The sequence below is a fragment of the Camelina sativa genome, chromosome 6, assembly GCF_000633955.1.
Source record: "Camelina sativa cultivar DH55 chromosome 6, Cs, whole genome shotgun sequence".
Lineage (NCBI taxonomy): Eukaryota > Viridiplantae > Streptophyta > Magnoliopsida > Brassicales > Brassicaceae > Camelina > Camelina sativa.
In genome coordinates this window covers 22,538,710-22,557,556 of record NC_025690.1, presented here as the reverse complement: position 1 = coordinate 22,557,556, position 18,847 = coordinate 22,538,710, and the positions used below count along the sequence as shown (strand labels likewise).

The following is an 18,847-nucleotide window of genomic DNA, read 5'->3' as shown; positions in this document are numbered from 1 at the left end:
GAGCTTCCTGCAACTTTCACTTTTGGCTGCTTGTACAACACACACATTATTACCGTTGTAGACAAGGCTGACTGCAGGTTTAACATTGGCATTGGGCTTTGCAGTTTGGTTGCTGGGCTTGATAGCAATTGAGGCCTTGTTCAAAACAGAACTTGACTTGGTTGCAGACTCTGTTTTGTTGTGAAGCAAACTGATGTTGCTTTTACCCCCCTTCAAACTTGAGGTGAGTGGAACACCAACTCCAAATTTGTCTCTCAGTAAAGTGAATGCCTGCTTGGGTAATGACTTGGTGAATATATCACCGATTTGAAGAGCTGCAGGAACATGTCGAGTTTCAATGTAACCAAGAGCTACTCTTTCTCTGATGTAGTGCCAGTCAGTCTTGAAATGTTTGGTTCTGGCATGAAAGGCTGGATTAGTTGTGAAATGAACTGTAGAGAGGTTGTCACAATGCAGGATTGCAGGACCTGTTTGAGAGACATGAAGATCTTTGAGAAGTGAAGCGATCCAGGTGAGTTCTGCAGCAGTTTCAGCCATCGCTCTGTATTCAGCTTCAGTCGAAGATCTGGCAACAGTTTGTTGACGTTTTGCACTCCATGAGATGATGTTGGTGTTTAAAAACGTGCAGAAACCAGTAGTGGACCTCCTTGTTTCTTTGCAGCCTGCCCAATCACTATCATTGTACGCAAGCACAGGTGGAAAACTTGTTTTGTTGAGACGCAGCCCAAACATGGTGGTGCCTCTTATGTATCGCAGTATTCTTTTAAGAAGACCGAAATCTGCCATTGTTGGTGTATGCATTCGTTGGCACACAAAATTGACTGCAAACTGAATATCTGGCCTCGTCAGAGTAAGATACTGTAATTTACCCGCAAAACTGCGAAAATACGAAGGCTCAGGAAAGAGTTCATCGCCTGTTTTGTTCGCTGGCAATTGCAGAGGCAGTGGTGTGGCCATAGGATTACACGCAGCCATACCTGCTTGATGTAGAATGTCTTCAGCGTACTTGGTTTGGCTGAGAAACATTCCCTCTGAAGTCATCTGCACTTGAACTCCAAGAAAATAATGCAGGCTGCCAAGATCCTTCATGGAAAATTGTTGACCAAGAGAATCAACAAGATGCTTCAAGAGATCTGTATTACTTCCTGTTAAGATAATGTCATCCACATATAATAGAAGCACCAGTGTATCACCATTATGATGATAGACAAACAATGATGGATCAGCCTTGCTGCAGGTAAAACCATATTCAAGGAGAAAGGTACTGAATTTATCAAACCAGGCCCTTGGAGCTTGTTTGAGGCCATAAATGGCCTTGTCCAGCTTGCATACATGGGAAGGATACTGTGGATCTTCAAAGCCAGGAGGCTGCTCCATATAAATGTCCTCATGAAGGTCTCCATGGAGAAATGCACTTTTGACATCAAGTTGAGTAATTGGCCAATCTTTTGCTGTAGCCACACCAAGAACTATCCTTATTGTTGCAGTTCGAACAACAGGACTAAATGTTTCAAGGAAATCCACACCTTCCTCTTGATGATACCCTTTGGAAACCAATCTGGCTTTAAATTTGTCAAGAGACCCATCTGCATTAAGCTTGATGCGAAACACCCATTTGCAACCAAGTATATTCATAGTTGGTAAAGGTGGTACCAAGTGCCATGTTCGACATGCTCGTTGATTAGAAATTTCCTCACCCATTGCATTAGTCCACCGTGGGTCTTTCAAAGCCTCAGCTACCGTTTTTGGCTCGCTAGGTTTGTGAGGATTAGCCATGAGTAAGTACTTTGGGTTTGGCTTTCTGATCCCTTATTTGCCTCTTGTTTCCATAGGATGAGCATTTGCAGGTTGAAATGATTGTTGAGTAGTCTCCTGATTGTCTTCGAGTTGTGCTTCTTCAGAGAAAATCTCAGAGACTTCTGCATTATTGTCATGCTCAATGATCGAATCCTCTGTATCTCTTGCAGAGGAAACCTCAGAAGTTTTTGTAGTGTTGTTATGCTCCGACTGCTCTGTAGAGTTTGCAGGCTCCATTTCTGCAACTGGTGGTAGAGGCTTTTGCAAGAGGATTGTCGAATGATCAGATTGGGGAACAATCACTGTAGTCTGAGTAGCAGCTTTCCATGCTTGTAACAGTGCAGATGAGTAAGTGGGCAGCAGATGATTATACTTACTCTGAAATGGGAAGAAGCTCTCNCTGTATTACTTCCTGTTAAGATAATGTCATCCACATATAATAGAAGCACCAGTGTATCACCATTATGATGATAGACAAACAATGATGGATCAGCCTTGCTGCAGGTAAAACCATATTCAAGGAGAAAGGTACTGAATTTATCAAACCAGGCCCTTGGAGCTTGTTTGAGGCCATAAATGGCCTTGTCCAGCTTGCATACATGGGAAGGATACTGTGGATCTTCAAAGCCAGGAGGCTGCTCCATATAAATGTCCTCATGAAGGTCTCCATGGAGAAATGCACTTTTGACATCAAGTTGAGTAATTGGCCAATCTTTTGCTGTAGCCACACCAAGAACTATCCTTATTGTTGCAGTTCGAACAACAGGACTAAATGTTTCAAGGAAATCCACACCTTCCTCTTGATGATACCCTTTGGAAACCAATCTGGCTTTAAATTTGTCAAGAGACCCATCTGCATTAAGCTTGATGCGAAACACCCATTTGCAACCAAGTATATTCATAGTTGGTAAAGGTGGTACCAAGTGCCATGTTCGACATGCTCGTTGATTAGAAATTTCCTCACCCATTGCATTAGTCCACCGTGGGTCTTTCAAAGCCTCAGCTACCGTTTTTGGCTCGCTAGGTTTGTGAGGATTAGCCATGAGTAAGTACTTTGGGTTTGGCTTTCTGATCCCTTATTTGCCTCTTGTTTCCATAGGATGAGCATTTGCAGGTTGAAATGATTGTTGAGTAGTCTCCTGATTGTCTTCGAGTTGTGCTTCTTCAGAGAAAATCTCAGAGACTTCTGCATTATTGTCATGCTCAATGATCGAATCCTCTGTATCTCTTGCAGAGGAAACCTCAGAAGTTTTTGTAGTGTTGTTATGCTCCGACTGCTCTGTAGAGTTTGCAGGCTCCATTTCTGCAACTGGTGGTAGAGGCTTTTGCAAGAGGATTGTCGAATGATCAGATTGGGGAACAGTCACTGTAGTCTGAGTAGCAGCTTTCCATGCTTGTAACAGTGCAGATGAGTAAGTGGGCAGCAGATGATTATACTTACTCTGAAATGGGAAGAAGCTCTCATCAAAAATCACGTGACGACTAATGTACACACGTCCTGTTGGTGGATATAAACACCTATACCCCTTGTAAGCTGCATTGTAGCCTAAAAACACACATTGCAATGAACGTGGTTCAAACTTGTGAGTCGTATAAGGTCGTAAACAAGGATAGCAGGCACTGCCAAACACTCTTAAGCGACGTATAATCCGGTTTTTGTTGAAACAAGATTTCATAGGGTGATCGAAGACCAAGTGAAACAGCTAGTAGCAGATTGCAGAGATAATTAGCTGTGAAAAAACTTTCAACCCAGAACTGAAGAGGGACATGACTATGAAACATCATTGATCGACTCAGTTCAATGAAATGTCAATGTTTGCGTTCTGCAACTCCATTTTGTTGTGGAGTGCGAGGACAGGAGATTTGATGTTTGATTCCACACTGACCAAGATGTTGCTTGAATTTGGCACTGATGAATTCACCCCCTCCATCACTTTGAAAAAATTTAATCTTCTTATCAAACTGATTTTCAACTTGTTTTCGAAACAACAGAAATATGTTGTAGAAATCAGACTTTAACTTGAGTGGGAAGAACCAGCTGAATCGAGAAAAATCATCAATAAATATCACATGGTACTTGAAACCTTGTACAGACTCAATGGGAGAAGGTCCCCAAAGATCACAGTGAATCTTAGCTAGTGGTTCAACTGAAACAGACTCTGAAACTGAAAACGGTAAATTTGATCAACTTTTCCCCATCTGGCAAGGTTCACAAATGGGGTTGATGCTGCTCTTATTGATTAAAATGGCCTTGCTGTTGTGAAGATGCTGGAGAACTCCCTGACTAGCATGACCTAAACGATGGTGCCAAATTAAGTCGTCAGTGGCCTTTTGTCTATTTGAGTAGAAGATCTTGTAGTCTTGATTCTCCAGCACATAGAGCCCCTCACGTCTTGGTCCCTTTGTTAGAACCCTCATGGTTTGCAGATCCAGAATGTAAACCTTGTGGGAGTCAAAAAATACACCACATGGGTAATCATCACACAGCTTAGATATAGACAATAGAGATTTCTTGACTGTTAGACAAACCAGAACATCATTGAGAGGCAAACTACCTGTGGAATCTGGTAGACTAGTGGAGCCAACATGCGTAATTGGAAGATAATTTCCATCTGCTACCATGATAGAGTCAGTACCTTGATATGGTGTAGCATGTTGCAGAGCAGCTTCATTTGTGGTAACATGAGATGTAGCACCAGAGTCCGGAACCCAGTCTCGACCAGAGGAATCAGATACTTGTAAAGCAGCCAGAACTTGAGCCAAATTTTCACCTTGATAGTTGTTGTCAAAACGATTCCAGCATTTAGCAGCCGTATGACCCACTTTACAACATATCTGACATGTTGGACGAGTGTTTGTAGCACCAGATTGTTGAGTTGAACCAGAACTGACAGCTTGCTGATAGAAACCACGTCCACGAGAGGAGTAACCACCTCTTCCTCGGTTTGAACCAGATCTGTTGTTATAACCCCCACGGCCTCTGTAGTTTTTGGTTTGACAAGCTTGAAACACTTCTTGAGTCTGAGCAGCAGGAGTGTGGAACACCATTTGAGAAGCAACAGCATCACCATCATACGACTGCAGACGGGTATCGAAACCTTCAATCTCATACAGTACTTCAGTAAACGTTGGTGTAGGAATCCGAGACATGGAGTTCTGAATAACCGCAGCAATAGGATCGTATTCTCTTCCAAGACCAAGCAGAAAGCCACAGATTTTTATAGATTCCTCTACTGGTTTTCCAATAGAACTCAGTTGGTCACATACAGCTGTATATTCTCGCACATACGCAGAAAAGGTTTTACCTTGTTTCCTGATAGAGTGAAGCTTGCGTTTGAGCTCAAACTCTCGACTTATGGAGCTTCGGTTGTAGGTGTTAGCCAAGGAAGTCCAAACAGCCAGAGAGGTAGCGAGATTGCAGACACCACCAAGTGCTTCTTCAGTCAGAGTACCATAGATCTAGGAGCGGACTAGTTGATCCGTACAGAACTAGGCTTCATAGGCTGGATTTTCAGTGGCTCAAACTGTGTCACCAACTGTTTTGTCAACGACCTTCGGCGGAGCTTGATAGCGGCCATTTATGAAACCAAGCAGCTTTTGACTGCTGAGAAGAGACTCCACTTGAGTTTTCCAAAGACGATAATTTGAATCATTGAGTTTTAGAGTAACAAAACTTGCAACATGAACATTGGAAGGAAACAGATATGAATCTGGATATTCAGCCATTTTAACACCTGTTAAGGTTTTATGGCTCTGATACCATGATAAGAAAAGAAAACAAGAATGGAGCAGAGAAACAAAAGTATTTTTCTTATTGCATACTGCTTGAATGAATACAAAGAGATGACAGAGGTTTGTTTTAAATAGCCTAAGCACACATTGTCGCTACACTATAGCTGGCAACCCTATCACTGTCACCTAGAGTCTGCAAGAGTCCAAAACGATTGTACAGAGTAGGTGGGAGCTTCCTGCAACTTTCACTTTTGGCTGCTTGTACAACACACACATTATTACCGTTGTAGACAAGGCTGACTGCAGGTTTAACATTGGCATTGGGCTTTGCAGTTTGGTTGCTGGGCTTGATAGCAATTGAGGCCTTGTTCAAAACCAAACTTGACTTGGTTGCAGACTCTGTTTTGTTGTGAAGCAAACTGATGTTGCTTTTAGGGGATCCATAGGTACAATATGATACAGGTGAAAAATGCGTCCCCTCTTGTATATTTGCGTTTTTTTTTGTTTTTTTCATTACAATCGAGTGATTCTTTTAATCAATTCTTGTTGATATATACATATAGGGGACGAACTTGCAGTTCAGTTACATAGAGAAATACAATTACCGACCTAGCAGAGTATATACCGCCTACTATTTAACATTGGTTGCGAAGGATCCAGATGCAGGCAATTCCCTCTTAACTTTTCAGACAAGGGTTGTTGACGAAGACTTTGACATCAAGAAACTGTCTTGCAGTATTGCTGGACCTAAAACCGAAGCACAAGGTAAAAGTCTTGGTACTATATATATAATAGAATAGAATAACCTTGTTTTTGAATGAATAACCGATTCCAATCATCTCTTCATAACTAGTTACTCTAATTTTTCTTGAACTAGTCATCATTTAAACTTTTCCTTTTAAACATTTCGCTCGTTTATAATCTGTCTCTGTAACTAGTTCATCTTTATTTATTATGGACTAGCTCATCTTTATGGATTTATGCTGTGACTTTTTTTTTCTGTCTAGGGAATCCCTTGCGACGGCAAAATTTGGATCCTGAACCGGTAGATGATTTTTACAAAGGTAGATTGCCTGAGTGGCCGTTGTCAGAGAATGCTTTCTATGATAAGAAACGATTTCACTTGGTAAAGATTGGAGATTTCACTTTTGCTTTTACTCATCAAAGTCCAGTCCAGTACTGATATCTTTTGATTTTGCAGCTAAAGAAATCAGAGCTGCGGAAATATGACTGGATTCGTCTATACATGGAACTTGCATTCCTCTTTTCGAATTTGTGGCGGCCTAAAAATGTATGATTCTTTTTCTTTTCTTCTTTATTTTTCTTTTCAGTGACCATTGATAATAAATATAATAAGGCAGTTATTTTTTTTTTAACTCTGTTGCAGCCCAAGCTATCAAATCTGGTGATTGTGATGGTAGCTATAGAAACCAAGGATAATGTGGAGCCTTCGAGTGAGAGGCTCAAGGCCAAAAATGCAAATTTCTACATAAAGTACAAATACTACCCAAGTAAGGCTCGGCCTCCTAAGGTTCGTCCCGCTCACCGCATTGCAATAGTTAGAAGAACCTTCAACAAGAATACTGGACACCTCACTCTCCAGTTTGATGGTCAGTATGCAAAAACGTTTCTGAAAAATGGCTCAGGTCCGTAGGCGTTTGGCTCCACAGTCCTTGTTTTATTCTTTCCCAAAAGGTATTTGGGAGTTTAGGACATACTTGGTTTAGTAGTTCGACTTTTAATTTTCTAATTTTATTTGTGACTTGTGGATCACTTAATTGATGTTCTTTTAGCTGGTATTTTATTTCTTATTGTAATTATTGTAATACTATAGTTCAGATGAAATTATAAATAAAACGATTAGCTCAAAATATAGACAAGGCGTTGATTTAAAACTTACTTTATTAAACTTGATATGAAATACATGAGATAAGATATGAAAATACAATTATGAAAACCAGAGAGTAGGATGTGTAGGGAATTTGTGAAAGATTGCTAAAAACACTCTGCCTTCTCCTACTACTCTTTTTTATTTATACAAAGACGTGTGAAGTTGCGTAAGTTATTGTTGACGTGTCCTTTTTTGAAATTGTATGAGATAAGTAAGCCTTTGTTTGATTAAAGTTCTTGTCTTGTTATTTAGTTTTGAAGTCTTCATTTCTTGGTCTTGAACTGTTGCATAATTTAGTTTTTTATGACGTGTCCTGTCATAAAATTGTATGACGTGTCCTTTTGTCGACAAATTTGAACTGTTGCATAATTTAGTTATTTCACTAAATTTGAACTGTTGCAAAAATGGAGTATTTGATGGAGTCGGTGGGAGAGGTAGCTTCTATCTTTTTTTCTTTTACAAAATAATATACTAAATATATAAATATATATATATATATGTATATTTTCTTTCTTGTTTATATATAAGTGGAATACTTATAATACAAGCAGATTTATTAAAGAGCTATAGCATACATTTTTTTAATGTATATATACATAAAACTTAGGCAGTAGATATATATTTTACAGAGGAGTATTATTTTTTTGACTTTTCGATTTATTTATTTATTTACTTATATTTTCTTTATTTATTTATTTATTTATTTTTGTCGGATAACGATGTTTTAGAATTGATATTATGATAGTGGTCCGCCGATCACCATGTTGTGTATTGTTGTCTTGTGTGATATCATCATATCATCTTTGTCGTCCGAGGAGGATATTTGCATCGCAATTGTTTCGAAGAGTTTCTTGAGTTTTTGTTTGCCTCTATTTTTCTTGGATCTGGAGGATGAAGTAGTTGATTCTGTAGGACTTGGTGGTTTGAGGGGCAAGGTTTTTGTTTGAATAGGTGGTAAAGCTCAAGATATTGTATCTATGGGTTGCTTTATTTGTTGATGTGTTTGAATCCATTTCTCCAAGTTGGTTAAGACGCAGCGGTCGAGGTTGTATTTGCCCCACCATTTGATTCTGAATTTGCGGACTAGTGAGTATGACATGCTTTTTGGTAAGAAGGGTACAAGGTTGTAGTGCCAAGATAGTATCTAGGGTATTCCCATATTAATGTGGAAGGCTATCTTAGGTAGAGGGCCGATGGGTTGGTGTTTTCGTGTTAAGTGTAGTAGGATAGTGAAACTTTGGGTATTTGGGGAGGATATAAAGTTCTAAAAGGATCTACTCACTCATGGTTATGATCACACAAAAGTAGAAGTTTTCTCTTTGTGAAATCATAATTATAAATTATAGATTAGAGGAAACAAAAGAGAAATCACTATTACTAACTTGGAAATAAACAAAGGATCCAACAAACTTAGATAAACAAGCTGAAAACCCCTAAAAAATGCTAAAACAAATATAAGATCTCTCTAGAATAGGTTTAATGTATTTCTAGGAAAAACAAGACGAACCGGGTCGACCTGGGACAAACTGGGTTGGGAAATGGGAAGTCTAGGCGGTTGGTCTCCTTTGGTTGGTGGTTGTCCGAACAGGTGTGAACGAAGGACTCATTCGGTCAGCCTCTGACCGAAGGCCATAACCGAAGGGGTCTCTGGTCGTTTCTTTCATTCTTTGAAGTCTACGATCCTTCGGTTTGGAGTCTACCAAACGTGATGAACGAAGGGATTCTTCATTTGGTCTTGGCCAAAGGCTTCGACCGAAGGATCTTCTGTCGAAAACTTTGTTTCCTCAATAAGGGATCCTTCGGTATGCTCTTGACCGAAGGTGGTGGCCAAAGGTCTTCTGTCAAAAACTTCGATCATCCGTCGATGCACCTCTTTGGTTTTTGCTTGCCCGAACGTGTCCCCGCATGTTCCATTCGGTCTCCTCTTGGCCAAAGGCCTGGACCCAAAATGCTCCTGCTCGAATCCTCAACTTCTCACTTTTTTCCAATGCTTCTCCATTTGCTCCAACATCCTCCAAATCCATCATCTTATTGCTCATCTCCACTCTAGTAACTGAAAATAACCATTTGATGCAATATGCAACCTAAACAACCTAAAATGACATGATTATGCATCAAACCAAGGTTAAAATGAGCTCTAAAACTCACAAAAATGCAAGATATCACAAGGCTCAGATAAGGAGATTCATTACTTATGGAAGATGATGTTGTTCTTGATTTGGTGGTATGGAGTTGTGTATTGTATTGCCTCAAAATCTTGAGAATATGACAAAGACGTTTGCCTTTTAGATTTATCCAGTTAAGAAATTATATGTGGTTAAATCGTAAAAACGGGTTTGATTGATAATACATAATAGTAACAAACTAGAGGTAATTTTTGTAAAAAAAAAATATTGTAATAACTTCAAATTGGAGTTTATATATATATATATATATATATATATATATATATATATATATATATGGGTTCCCTATTTTCTTTTTCTTTTTTTGAAAAATATATGGGTTCCCTATTAATATTGAGGAATTTTAGTTAAAGAGAATGTGTAAGATCCAATTGTTTTTTTTCTTTAAACGTAAGATTCCACTTCAAGCAAATGGACTAGTAACTTTTTTTTTTTTTGTTCAAAACAAAAGGACTAGTAACTAGGCACATATATTCACTAGCTAGGAAGGCTGGGGAGAATGATTAAATGGTCGAAATTTAAAAGGAAAAAATTGAGCCAAAATACGAATTAGAGGAATTGAAGATACTTATAGAGTAGTGGGTTTTCTGAGGATTTGTAGTTGAAATTGACAACAAACAACGATTAGCAGTTGGAGAAATGACAAAGAATCTTTGTTTTTGTCAGCAACCATTTGTGAAGAAACAGACAAAAACACTAGCTAGCTTAGGTTCAGTAATTGCTTATTTACTATGTTTTGATTGATTTGTGGGATAAATTCTCTTACAATCATTATGCAAAAAAATTAAAAATGAGCTACAATAATTAATTTATGATAATGATCAAACTAATTATTGGACTAACATCATTTAGTCAATTAACTACATATCTACCAAATTTCTGTAACTTGTACTACCATCAAGCACTGACGTTTCAATATTCTATTACTATTTGTTGATCGATTACGACCAAATAATATGCAATCGATCCATGCACAATTCACATGACGTAGAAATTTCATGATTAGTCTACAGTTAATTAAACCATGAAACTTAATTATATCATTCATCTGAACCCTCATAATTTTACCCCTTACACAAAAATGAGGTTATCAAGTTTCGGGGGTTGGAGACAGAAGATGGAAAAACAACAATAATGGATGAGATCGAACACTTTGGTCCCCTTGAAGACTAGGAACTTGGATACACACCATTTTGCAATCACATGGCACTTGTGTGTGTGTGTGTGTGTATATATATACATATCTCTGGATAATATTAGCATTTACACACTTTCGTTAATCTACAATTCGATGAAACATAATCTAATATATATACAATTATCGCAAAATCATAGACCGGATCATATATAGCAACATTTTCTTAAACACATAAAACAACGATTAAGTTTCATACCGACAATTAAATTACGTTGACATACAAACAAAACTATGCATGATATTGATGTGATAATGAGGTCGCCATTTTGAGTTTATCGAACCATTATAATCTCAAGAATTTGACGTAACAACACCATTACGCATTCACATTAGTTCACTTCCCATTATGTTTTGGAAGAATCTAACCGATCGTTCACATGTTTAATTGATATGACTTACGAAAAAATAGTATAATAATCTAAAATTGAAACGAGTCTTCAAGCATGTCATCATTCGACAATTACATGCGCATGATATTCTCATCAAGTAAGGCACATGTATAATCATTATTGCTTAGAAAGTATAACTTAATCAGTTTGTCCTAGTTCATATATGTAGATGCAGTTTTGTATAACGGCACCAGCTTTCATACAATTAACATTTGTGTAATATGTATTTTTATTTTATTTTCCATGTACAACTTGAATAACTAATATCATATTAAATTTCCTTAACAAAAAACAACAACTAAGTTGATATATATGTCTACGAGAAACGGCTTTGACAAAAAAAAAATGTCTACGAGAAACGGCCCGATATATTAATGTATAGCCATAATTTTCAGTTTAAATTAAAAATGTCTACACGTGAGAAATATTAAAAGGAGAGAATTGGATAATGAGTTCATATTTGGACACCACTAGCAGCTATAGCCAACAATGTGGAACAATAAAGGAAAGTTACGTTTGCCTCATTGAGAAGTAAGTGTTTCTAATAAATTGGCCACACAAAGTTTAAAAAGAAAATAACACAAAAATAAGGGNAAAAAAAAAAAAAAAAAAAAAAAAAAAGGTATACTCAATTATTTTATGAAGCATTGCAACTGGAACTTCATTTCGCTATCTCGAGATTCAATTGGCTGAGCTATTTTGGGTCCCCATTGGTCCTCGACCTATTAATGGAACATTTGCTCTCACAATTTGTATGCAGGTGCGGTGGTCTATGTCAAGTACAAATTCTTTATACTTGTGCATGTAGAGGATAATCCACAGCATTGCATGATCACTATTGTTATTGATTGATACTCTTTAAGTCGATATATCATTGGCTATTTATTTAGTTAAAGCAGTCAGAACTTCTAATGTACAAATCTTACTACAATATGAAAACGGATAAGTGATCTTTTTAAAAACCAATGAAGTTTAAGACCATTTTCAATGTATTCATCTATTTATTTTAATTCTAAAATAGAGTAATTTTTATATACAATAGAGTTTAACTTCAATCTATTACTCTGTTTTTTATTTTACAAAAAATGGTGTAAAAATTTAAAGTTACTCTAAATATAAAGTAATCATATCTTATATTTTGTAGTGTGACTAGAGAAAATTTTAATCTATAGTAAATTTTAAAAAAAGAAAATAGAACGAACTTGGGACACACACTTGTATTTTACTTACCACATTTACCTATAGACTTAATATAGTAAATTGGAGCGTTTTAAGATTATGGCCGTGTTCTTTTTACAGTCGCAGATGCAGCGACTGTGAGACAATTAAAAAGCTCAAAACGGTTTGCAGTCCAGTAAAGTAGGGAGCCGTTGTTGTCGCATCGACTAAAAAATAAAAAAGAATAGAGTCTCAACAGTGTCTGGAAATTCCAGCATCGATTTTAAAAACCGTTTTTGCTTGTCGTTAAAGTCGCGACTCATTTGTATTGAATTTGTTGCCGTAACAGTATTATTTTCTTGTCGCAGGCGACTGTGAAAAGAACACAGCCTATTTAGTATAAAAATTAGTATGTGTATATACTAAGTGCACCTTAAAAATAATTAATCGGACGTAGTTTAGGTAAAAGAAAGTGATGAAGAATATTTTTTGGTCGATTAATATAGCCGATTTGATCAAAATTATTATGCTGGAATACTTTCGACTGCTAAACCAACCAAACTTTTAGAAATTGGTTTGTTTTTTTGAATAATATGTAAAATTTATTCAAATTTATTTTTTATTTTACATTAAGTGCATCGGTTGTTTAAGGTGTTGAAAAAGATCTACCAAAATCTAAACATTCATCTTGTTGCAAACCACAAAGCTATACAACCTGCATATTTGTCATTGTCTTGACTTTGGAGGGAGAGTAGCCTATTTCGAACTTGTTTGTCCAATTGTTTGGTGAGCAAGCGTGAGTATGTATGAGGTTCTCCACCAAACCAAGCAACCAGCGAAAACTTTTGCGTGGCTTGAGAGAACCAGATCCCAGTCCACCAAACCTTCATCTGCCCTGCTTAACGAGTAGAAATTGGTTTTTCTTAGCGAGATCAACTAATATAAAATTATATAACTACTCTGAACCATTTCAGTTCTATCAAAATTCGTATTGTATGAGTTAATAACTAGAAAAATCAATTTGATAATTATTGAAGACAAATACAAGACGCTATAACACCCAAGAAAAACTTATATTTTTGGTGCCCCTACAATAGTTGGTAGGCCCAAAGGATTTTGCAAAATCATTAAGGATTTTTGATAGTGAGAGATTTCTTAATTCTCGTATATATTTTTCTCTATCACTCTCAAAATTTTAGGGATATGCTCCTTGATTTTGGTCTTCCATTTTCAAATGGCAGATTTGACCAAATCTAAAACTCCACTTCTTACATCTCATGTTAGAGACACATGGAAGTCAGGGGAAAAAAGGGTAATCATCATGAGAAAACGAAAAAAAAAAACGAAAGCTGACGAAAAAAATAATGGATATCTCATTGATTTAAAACTTGCTAATATGAGGCAGAGAAACTTAAGTTACTGAAGTGAACTGGCTTAGAACTTGATATATACATGTATAGGCGTACAGGAAAAGAAACAAAAAAGATGTTAATTTATCAACCAAAAGTCAAAAATGCATTGGTCGAATATGAAAATTCTCAGTAACTATTCATTGCTTAAAAACTATGCTAAAAAGAGGCGGCAATAAATATTATAACTATAATTAAGAAAAAAAAAACAGATCAATATTAGTTGTTTGATCTCTTTATATTTATAGATTTCAGAACATAATATTTAAAAAACAATCAGAAAACAAAGAAATTATTTCCATTTCTCTATAGTTTTATAGAATGAAAATTTACGATGTTTCGTGTTTTCCAATAAAATAAGTTGTTTTTTGGGCTAAAAAGTTTTTCATAGTTGATAGGTGTAAAGAGCATAAAATCAGAGTAACTATAGTTTGTTTTCTTTTTGTAACAACATTGCATTTATTTGCACCCATAAATTAATAATTATGAATATTAGTAAATTATGATAATATTACTTATATATAAATATATACGTATTGAGGTGTAACTTTGTTATCTAAGAGAAGTCAATCAACTTACAATGCATGAATGTTTTGACAAACGAGTCACACATCCGGGTATAATATTATATTGGTTACGTATATTATACGTATTATTTATATGCATATATCTATATCGTAGACTCGTAGTGTAGATTAATTTATATATAATACGCAACAAGTATTTACCAATTGTTTTTTGAAAAATATTTACAGCTTAAAACCTAACTAAACCCATAGTTTGGGATTGGGGAAGGGTAGGATTATGTAGGAATAATAATATACACGAAGAACATGTGTTATGAATCTAGACGATTTCAGTGGATTCTATCATGCATGTACGAGTTAGTACAATTATTAAACAAAAAAAAATTCAAGAAAAAGGAAAAATAATCATTTTATAAAAAACAAAAACAAAAACAAAATTCTCATTTCCAAATTAAATCTATACAGGTTTCCGGAAGATAACTTTTAATATATGGGTTGCTTGAATATCAATATTGGTATATTAATTAGTATTCTCATGAGGAATCTGAGTTTACCTTTTGCAAGAAGAAAAAACAAAAATTATGCCGTCCAATTCATTACAAATTTTTGTATTATTTTATATGATATGTATGCGATACACACTTTTTAATGATAACCACTTATGGAAATGGCATATTTTAAGATCTTCCGCAACTATGGCGTGAAGAATTTGATGATAAGGAGAACAAAAATAATATATACACCATACATTTCTCATTACACCAAATATAATATCATATTATATTCGAAAATATTCGAGCTAATCAATATACTATGTCAAGTCAGTTTTTGTTGAATTCAAAGAGTCAACTTCATTTTAATGTCTTTTAGCCTACAAACTACTAGAATCAAGTTTGATCTTCACTTTCTAATACCCTTTATATACGACTATAATTTTTTTTCCTCTTTACATGATATTCTATGAAAATATATAAAGAAAAGAATCTGAGTAAAAAGTTCCAAAAGAAAAACTCTGGTACATAACATAATGTGTACGCACCACACCTATAGTTCACATGGATTTTAAAACAAGGTTTGTAGATTAAAACAAAATCTTTTAGAAGCACAAATTACACCACATTGTCAGTCCATGATGTGTCTGATCTTAGGCCAAACTATTAACACATGACCAATATTACACACGCAGTTCACCAGTTTTTGTTCCATACATTATAAAAATATTTCATTGATTTGAGAATATATGATTTCTTATTTCTCAATTTTGTATTTCAAAAGTAAGTAAGTCTTGGTGAAGCAAATGTTGTTATCGAATTTTCATATCTTAATATGGGAATCAACTATGACATTCACTTTCTATCAACTTTTTGTGGTGGATCGGTTTCGTTCTCATTTCTAAGATGGCCGTTTTGAAAAAAATTTCTTTTTATTTTATTCTCCGTCCAACAAAATATAGTGATTCCGTCGTAAACAATTGTCTCTTTGACAATAAACAAGAAAGGGATTCAAATACACAGAAGCTAGACCAAATTTAGCAACCGAGCTGTCAAGCATTTTCTTTTTTTTTGTTGAAACAAACTGTTCCATTCAAATTACCAGAGAACTCGTGAACTAGTTTCCTTCACGGACCCAACCTATTCCAATGTACACTTTTTCATTTAATTGTTTATATTGTGATAACCGGAGTTGAATCCGAGTTATTATTATCTCTTAGTGCTCTCCTACGTTAAATGTCATGTTAACCATTCACAAAACTCCATAAAAATTTTACTTTATGACTACATAATCTTTGGAGGCAATGCGATAATTTATTTCTCAATATTAACATAACTCATGTTAATACTCTCTATATCGCGTAGGAAACCTACAATATCATTTCTAGAAAACACATTTTAAAACATGATATATTTTATGATACAAAAATAACGATACCAAAATTTATCAATTCCTAATTCTATTACTGTCAGACTGAGCATAATGTTAGAACCTGTATAGTTTATACAAAATCAAACTTTGTTGATAAGAAAATGTATGTTGTTATTACCATAAGTTAACTTTTAATATTCGAAATTGGTAGAATGAGTTAAATTTTGTTCAATACTATTCATGCATCTTTTGTCAATTCATAAAAAAAATTTCTAACACTGTCAACATAATATTCTCTAAGTATAATTCATACATTATCATATTAATGCACTGATGACAAAATATAATTTTATTTTATTTTATTATACAAATTTCTTCTAAGATTCCAGTTTTTTTTTTTAAATAATCATACTCATGCATGAATTTGGCTATACAAACATATAAGAAACTAAACGGACCACGTGAATATGAAGGCCGAACATAGAAGCTTTGAAGGCAGTAATTAAGGACACCCTTCATCATTGTCCTCAAGGACCACTTTAACTCTTGGCTTTATCTTATGAGATCCACTACCAAGATTCTCTCTTTGCCTTGTATAGTTTTATGTCTCTCTTATTTTCTTTTCATTTAACTAGGTTTTTACTTAAGTCCTAATTGTAAACCAAATTTGTTCTTGTGATTGTTAGTATTTTAGAGGTTTTTCAAAGGCTTAAAACGGTTCTTCATGCACATGATATAAACACATGGACAAGTACACATTAAAAAAAAAAAAAATGTCTCTCATTTTGGAAATGTGATCACGAGGAATGAATGGGGTTTGACTCTAGAGTCTCTACTTACCAAAATCTCTACCTACCTCTAACTACATAAATCTCTAATCACGTGAGGCATAACCTACTAAGCAAAATCGAAACCTAATTATCTTAGCCTTAAATAGTTTAGTTAAACCAAATAAATACATAAAATTAAGTACAAGTAACATAAAAGATTCTATAAATCCAACAAAAGAAGATCGGTACAAATATATAGATTGATACTTTTCAATTATGTTTTCGGTGTATCATTCCTATAGAAAAAGGCGGAAGAAGTAAGAAAGCATTTCTACGTCAAGATAAACTTATTAAACACTTGTGAAAAAAAAAAGATAAACTTATTAAACACACGTGGACTAAATGGGCAATATGGAGACATTCCATGCATGAAACCGGACCGTCTATGTTCGACCCACTACTAAAGCTGTCATTTGGATCATAGCTACTCCTACTTAATTAGAATTATCGTTTACTCTTTTGTGTGTTAACTAGATATTTCAATTTCGTTTTCACTACCACACTTTTGTGTGTTAACCAGAGATGAATCATGATGATAGATTAAAGAGGATAAACCATCGCCGAAACCTACATATGGGTGCTACATACTCTATACTCTATTTGAGATTACAATGATTTTATCATGATAAGGCAATAAAATTTAAAAGACCTAAAACGAAACGCAAAGGAATTAAATCCTTTCTTTTACTCCTATGAAAAGGGAACATAAACTAAATTAAAATTTAAACATTGACTAATCAGTCACTTAATTAACCGTCTAGTAACGACTACCAATTAACCCCATCTATTTCTTTAAATTGTTATAAATTAATATCAAACATTTGTTACGAGCTAAACCAAGAAAATCCCCCCGATTGTCGCTAGAAAAATATCGGTTTAGTGTTAAGGACTCTGTCTCTCAGTCAGATTAGATAGTGAAATGTATATCACCTAAATTGGGTAATCATTCTGAGTCCAACACTGTGTTTTCCCCATTGAAAAAAACGACAAAAAATATTGAACCATTTGGACCCAATGTCACTTTTTGCATGTGCAAGATTTAACCAATTCTTATACCGAGCGGTTGATATTATAGTGGAGCCGTTTACGATAGTGTGCTACTTCAAAGAAAAAATGGCAAGCGAAGAACTAATTCAGTTTAATGTTTTTGTTAAGTCTTTTTAGACAATTAATCTATAGTTTAAAAGAAATCTAACACTAAGAACATATATTGTAAGTACTAAGTACAAAGAATACTCTATTTTGTACAAAACAACAAGAATATATCCACAAGCATAAGTGTCCCTAGTGATCATTAATAAAGGCAAAACAGAAATAGTATTTTTTTTTAAAAGAGAGAAAATGTAATTAGCATCATGGCATATCTGTTTTTTTTTTAATAAATATTTGCAAGTATAGGTATAACTGTATCAGAAATGTTTAAAGTATAGCTAAACTGGAGTAAGTCAAAAACAATTTCTGCAAGAAAAGACAAAATAAAATAAAATAATAATAGATATATTTTCTTGAAACATCATCCATGATAATAAGTCTCTACAAAATCTTATTTAAGAAAATTTCCCTGATTGAGAAAACATTATCACTGAAATACACGATTTGATTGTTGCTACTTCAATCTGTTTCCATTATAAATTTTAGTGTGAAACAGAATTTAGTTGTCTGCTTTTACTATCTAATTAGTAGTATTTTTGTTCTTTACATGTCGTGTCAGATTCTCTGATTAGATGTTTTTTTCGTGTGTCAATTTCTCTGATTAGATGTTTACGCGTAATTAAGGATTTAATCTTTCTAAATCAAAAGGAAACGAACGGTCTATATGAGCTTTCTAAGGGGAGAAAAACAAAAACAAAAGATACTATCAAACATA

The 18,847-nt window shown here is 34.9% G+C and overlaps 1 protein-coding gene across 1 annotated transcript in view; it reads left to right on the top strand.

The window, feature by feature from the left end:
* The window catches only part of LOC104699369 (UPF0725 protein At3g19520-like), an 11,157-nt gene extending 3,974 nt beyond the window's left edge, over nt 1-7,183 (top strand). Inside the window, exons 4-8 of the mRNA XM_010414683.1 lie at nt 5,964-5,991; nt 6,093-6,294; nt 6,537-6,655; nt 6,731-6,820; nt 6,917-7,183. Of these exons, the coding sequence (XP_010412985.1) occupies nt 5,964-5,991; nt 6,093-6,294; nt 6,537-6,655; nt 6,731-6,820; nt 6,917-7,183 (706 nt within the window). The remainder of the gene's footprint in view (nt 1-5,963; nt 5,992-6,092; nt 6,295-6,536; nt 6,656-6,730; nt 6,821-6,916) is intronic.